This window comes from Pinus tabuliformis, chromosome 7 (genome assembly GCF_031772625.1).
Source record: "Pinus tabuliformis cultivar Carrire ecotype Pingquan chromosome 7, CPIR1, whole genome shotgun sequence".
NCBI classification, from domain to species: domain Eukaryota; kingdom Viridiplantae; phylum Streptophyta; class Pinopsida; order Pinales; family Pinaceae; genus Pinus; species Pinus tabuliformis.
In genome coordinates this window covers 2,045,816,871-2,045,822,633 of record NC_142293.1, presented here as the reverse complement: position 1 = coordinate 2,045,822,633, position 5,763 = coordinate 2,045,816,871, and the positions used below count along the sequence as shown (strand labels likewise).

At 35.5% G+C, this 5,763-nt stretch overlaps 1 protein-coding gene across 1 annotated transcript; it reads right to left on the bottom strand.

The window, feature by feature from the left end:
- Positions 1 to 797: 797 nt before the first annotated feature.
- LOC149256733 (uncharacterized) lies at positions 798 to 4,403 on the bottom strand. The gene is made up of 2 exons (XM_089457495.1): positions 1,308 to 4,403; positions 798 to 1,200 (listed from the first exon to the last, which is right to left on the bottom strand). The coding sequence occupies exon 1, from the start codon at positions 4,192 to 4,194 to the stop codon at positions 2,692 to 2,694; it is 1,503 nt and encodes a 500-aa protein (XP_089313621.1). The 5' UTR covers positions 4,195 to 4,403; the 3' UTR covers positions 798 to 1,200; positions 1,308 to 2,691.
- Positions 4,404 to 5,763: the final 1,360 nt, after the last annotated feature.

Genomic DNA, 5,763 nt, shown 5'->3' with positions numbered 1-5,763 from the left:
AATTGCATTTAAAAGAATCTCGCAATGGAAGCGGACAGTGCATTTAAAGTTGGGGGAATTGTAGATATAGCTGCCTGTTAGTCACAAAGATGCTCCTCTGAAAAACTCAAAATTCTTGTTGTTGTAAACATCATCGCAACATTTAGCTACAGAATCCTGACTTCTACACCATGCTTTTAGATACAAAATCCTGACTTCTTAAAAGAACTTCGATTTACTAATTTATTTAAAGATAGAAAAGCTATATGTTTTCCTGGTAGCTGTTATGACAATAAAGTTCTCAAGATGGGGCAAGATAAAATTTGTGAACTATGATTACTTAAAGTTAAAGCTCGTTTGAATTGTCAAAGATGTGTGTTAATTAACTTTTCTTGTTGCTTTAAATTAGATCATAGTATCATTTTTTATGTTGGTTATGACAAGTTTTAAAAGTGAAAGATAGACTTTTCTATTTTTACTCGGAAAGAGTGGTATAAAAACTAAAAAACATAACAAATACAAAATTCTTCTTGTATTTAGTACTAGAAGAGTGTCACACATTCATATAGATGTAAAGGATATTGAATATAATTGTTTTTTAAGGATAGAATAATAAACTATAATCATAAACACATTTCCAAAACACCACTTATGAGTAGATATAACTGTATTGTTCACATTTACATGTAGTCAATTATAAAACATTTATATGCAATCAACAACAAAGATGTATGTACAAAGAAGCATACAACCACTACTTTGTTACAATAGACTAAGATGTGGAAGAACTTTGACCTTCACAAATGTTGTTGATAGTAGCACTTGCACTACCCAACAAATGTGTTAGATTTGATTGGAATTTGGGAATGGAAGTAGTGCTCAAAAAAGTGTCTTTGATGTTTTGCAATGTGCCTAGAATGCCCATCATTGTAGGTCGTCCTTGAGGAGATTCATTTGTGCAAAGCAAACCGACATTTATCAGTGAACTGAGACAATTGAGATCTTTATCTTCTTCAATGCATATACTAGTCCTCGTTAATAGACCCATGTCCACCACTTCTTGTACTTGGTTTGGAAAACTACTACCCACCCATTTGTGCAATGTCATTCCTTCTACAAACATGTCATGGGTGGGCTTCTTTCTAGTGAGCATTTCCAATAGCACTATTCCATAGGTATAAACATCGCCTTTGGTTGTAACTTGTCCTCCCACTCCATATTCTGCATTCATAGATCCTCAACTTAAGTTTTTAAATTTAATTGAAAATGTTTAGTAAACATAAGAAAATCATAAGATTGCTTCATATGGGATATGGTTTAAATAATACCTGGAGGAATGTACCCGGTAGATCCTTTGAGTGCATTTGTGGAAGTGAGAGCTCCATCTTCATTATTTGCAAAACATATAGTAGCAATGCCAAAGTCTATTAAATATGCAGTCATATCTTCACCCAACAACACATTGTTGGGTTTCAAATCACAATGAATCACTTGCACAAAGCAATGGTGATGGAGATATGTCACGCCTTGGGCGATATCTATTGCTATATTCAACCTTTGAATCAAATTCAAACAACTTTGTTCTCCATCATCTAGATATAACCACTTTTCTAGGCTTCCTTTTGGCATTAATGGAAATATCAAAGCTTTGATTTGGAGATCTGAATAGCAAGTTATGACCCGAATCAAATTCCTGTGTCTAACTCTACCCAAAACTTTGCATTCTCTATCAAAACTCTTTTGAGCCCCTTCATTTTGTAGATTGAGAAGCTTGACAGCAACCATTGTGCCGTCATTCAAAATCCCTTTGTACACTTTTCCAAAACTACCAATTCCTAACAAGTTTGCATCACTAAATTCATTTTTTGCAATGACGAGCTCTGCATAGGAGATTCTTCGATGCCCCACATTTAATGATGGACCAGTCTCTCTCTGAATATTTCTCCTACAATTCTTTCTCCACAATATTGCAAGAAACAAACACAATACAACAATTGCTACAACAACAACCGGTATGATAACTCTTTTGAGATTCAAAACACTTTTATGTTTATGAGCATAGCACGGTGGTAGATTTACCCAAGGTCCACATAGACCAAGATTTCCCATAAATGCTGTGGCACCAATCTTTTTGAAAACTCCTTCTTTAGGGACTTCCCCTGACAACTTGTTAAAAGAAAAATTCAAGTGATGGAGCATTGTGAGATTTGCTAGTGATATAGGTATTCCACCTGACAAATTGTTGGAGGAGAGATCTAGGTCTTCAAGACTTAGAAGTTCATTGATTGACAGTGGAATTGGACCATCAAGTGCATCTTAAGAAAGATTCAGATATGCTACTTCTTTGCAGCTTCCGACTATACTTGGAATATAGCCAGTTATTTGATTTGCTGAAATATCTATGGCTTGAAGCATATCGAACTTTCCTAGCTCTAAAGGTACATGGCCACTTAATAAATTGTTTGACAAGTTGAAATAGAATGCTAAATTTGCAAGGCCTGCAAGCTCTTCAGGTATGTGCCCACTAAGCTTGTTGTATGATAGATCTAGCAGTAGTAAGTTCACACATTTCCCTAAACTTGCAGGTATGTTTCCTGATAACTGGTTATGATTAAGATCTAAATATCTTAATTGTTGGAGGTTAGCAATAGAATCAGGGATTTTTCGAGACAAATTATTTCCAAACAGATATAAGAGACCTAAGCTCTTTAGCTACCCAATTTCCATTGGGATGTTCCCTTGTAAATTATTGGAATCCATATATAACCTCTCCAACTTCTGAAGCATAATAACTGAAGATGGGATTGACCCGGTAAAAGAATTACCTTGTAAGCTAAAGAATATTAAGCTACTTAAATTCCCAATAGCAGGAGGTATTTCTCCAGCTAATTCGTTCACACCCAAGTCTAAGTATTCGAGTTTTGTCGAGAGGTGGCCTATAGAAAACGGCAATTGCCCATTGAAGTTATTCCAAGATAAGTCTACTACTTGTAGATCGGAAAAGTTACTAAGAGCAGTAAGAATGGGGCATCTCGTGGTGTTGCCGCTAATAAGGTAATTGCCGCCGAACTCAAGCAACCGGAGATGTGTCAATTTACCCAACTCCATAGGCACTATTCCGCTGAGTTGGTTGACGTTTAAGTTAACCCGTTGTAACTTGGTACAATTGAAGAGGGATGAAGGAACGCTGCCACTTAGCTGATTAGCAGACAGAAAGAGGTGCTTTAACTGGGCGGTCTTCTTGGTACACAACTCCGACGGAATGTGGCCAACTAATTGGTTAAAAGATATAGCCAATATTTCAAGATGGGCGCAGTTGGACAACGAAGACGGAATGCGTCCCGTCAGATGGTTAACTTCCAGGTTAAGAGCGCTAAGCTGGCTTAGCATACCCAATTCGGAAGGGACACTGCCGTGAAGGTTGTTGTCACCTAATTCTAAGTACTGCAAAGAGGATATGTTTCCCAAGCAGTCCGGTATTGTTCCCATCAAATTGTTAACTCCCAAGTACATGGTTATTAGGTTGGGGAGAACACATAGTTGTGGGGGAATGTTTCCTGTGAGATTGTTATAGGAGAGAGTCAAGTTCCGTAAACTGTGGCAGCTAGCGAGAGTGGGCGGAATGGAACCCTGGAGTTGATTCTTAGACAGGCGAAGCATCTTTAAGCGAGAGAGGGTTCCCAATTGATAGGGAATGTGGCCGTGCAAACTGTTATTGTGAAGATCGAGTACTCTAAGAAAGGAGAGATTGGCGAGAAGGGGAGAGATTGTACCTTGTAATCCCATGCTTGAAAGATTGAGGGAAACGACTCTCTGCCTGCGCCTGCTGCATATGATGCCCGTCCAGTGGCAGAATGAAACATTTGGCATCCAAGACGTGGCTAAGGAGTGGGAGGGATCATATGTGATTGCAGACTTGAATGCAAGCAGAGCGTGTTGATCGGAAGCATTGGTGAGACGAGGAGGATGGTGAGGGAAATGGGCGATGGGTGTGGAAAACACAAAAGGAGGATTGAGAAAGAGAATGAAAGAAAGGGCGGCGAGGAGAAGCATTCTGGTAATCTGCATCTCTTGCGTGAGAGAAAGAATGGTTTGTGATGAGAAAATGGAGTTTGGTAATGTAGTAGCTATATAGCTGCTGCTGCATTGAATGAAGAGACTCAAATTAAGAATGGCAAGAATCTTTTCGAGATGTTCCGGTCGGTTAATTTTCATTCTCCATCCTCAACTTGACTTCTCTCGTGCGCGAAGACCAACGGCCGCCGTGGGGATAACGCGATATAGGTGTAAATTCATACCACACAAATCATTTTCAGTGGATATCCTCTTCCAGGATGCAATAAAAAATACATGAAGACAACCAGTGGAGACAGTGGCAGTCCGAAACGGAGGATGGATCTTTAATTTGTTTTTCTTCTCTCGTCCGGCGAAGACCAACGGCCGCCGTGGCGGTAAGGCGATATAGGAGTGAATTGATACCACACAAATCATTTAAAAGTCAATATTACTTAAAACGTTAAGGTAAATATTACTTCAAAAAAAGTCAATAAAATTAATCATAAATCTTTCTCCTTGCCTCTCAGTAAATGAAAGTAAAATGTCCATCCAATTAATAAAAAATCTAACACACCCTAAAATAAATAAATAAAGGTCTATAAAATTAATCATAAATATTTCTCCTTGCCTCTCGATAAACGAAAGTCCATCTAATTAATAAAAAATCGTTCTCCTTATCATTTGGTAAAGAAATGCTCCTTTTTTAACCAAATAAAAGTAACGAATTACTTTTTTTTTTTTTTTATATATCACATTCCGTTATAGAAATTGCTATATAAGTTTAAATGTTGTATTTAAATAAATTAAAAAATACTAATAAAAATCATATATAAAAGTTTTATTATAGAAATGATAATACGGCTTTATAAAAAATATGTATGATTCTATTAAAAAAAATGTATATTTTCTTAAGAAAACACATAAATGAGCACATTTACATTTCTTTCTGATTTTATTAAGATAATAAGACAAACTAAAACGTAATTTAGGCCAAAAGGACCGTTTTAGTTATTTATTTATTCTAGTTTTTTTGGTTTGGGTATTCAATAATGGTATGTGTTTTTGTATTCTTCCATTCATTAATAGTTTTGGTTTAATAATAGTTATTTCTTGTAATATTTATGGTAATAAACAAGCTTAGTTTATAATTATAATGAAAAATATTATATTTTTTATGCTTAATTTATAATTAAAATAGAAATTCATTCCTTATTCTTCGAAATGTTTAGAGAAAAATTAAGATCTAAACACTCCAACCCTTTGACCTTTTCACAATGTTAAAACTCAAACACACTAAGAAAACTTTTCTCTCATAAAATGAGATATTTAGTTTCTAATAAAACTTTCCTCTAATAAAATGAAATATTAGAATATTTAGTTTCTAATAGCGAGTTTCCAATAGGTGGCTAATGATTATGATTGATCATAGGTATTTCACATATGTGCATTAGCCATAATTTACAATCAAATGAATATTTGAGGAATTATAAGAAGAATGTGTAGGAGAATCTAGATATTATGAGACAAAAAGGATGACTGTCCAATTGTTGTGCTGGCAAATGATGATCTAAAAGAGGGTACATGTTGCTTCCTCGCATGGTGTAGATATGCCAAATTCTTTAATGTTTAACAATATTCCAACACATCTATTTTATATTTAAAATAACGATTTAAAATCTAGTAAGAGAGAGAAAATGATAGAAATAATCTATAGTGTGTGAGTCAGGC

Excerpts from the sequence above, each read along its gene's own strand:
- LOC149256733 (XM_089457495.1), bottom strand. The coding sequence starts at position 4,194 with ATGAAAATTAACCGACCGGAACATCTCGAAAAGATTCTTGCCATTCTT.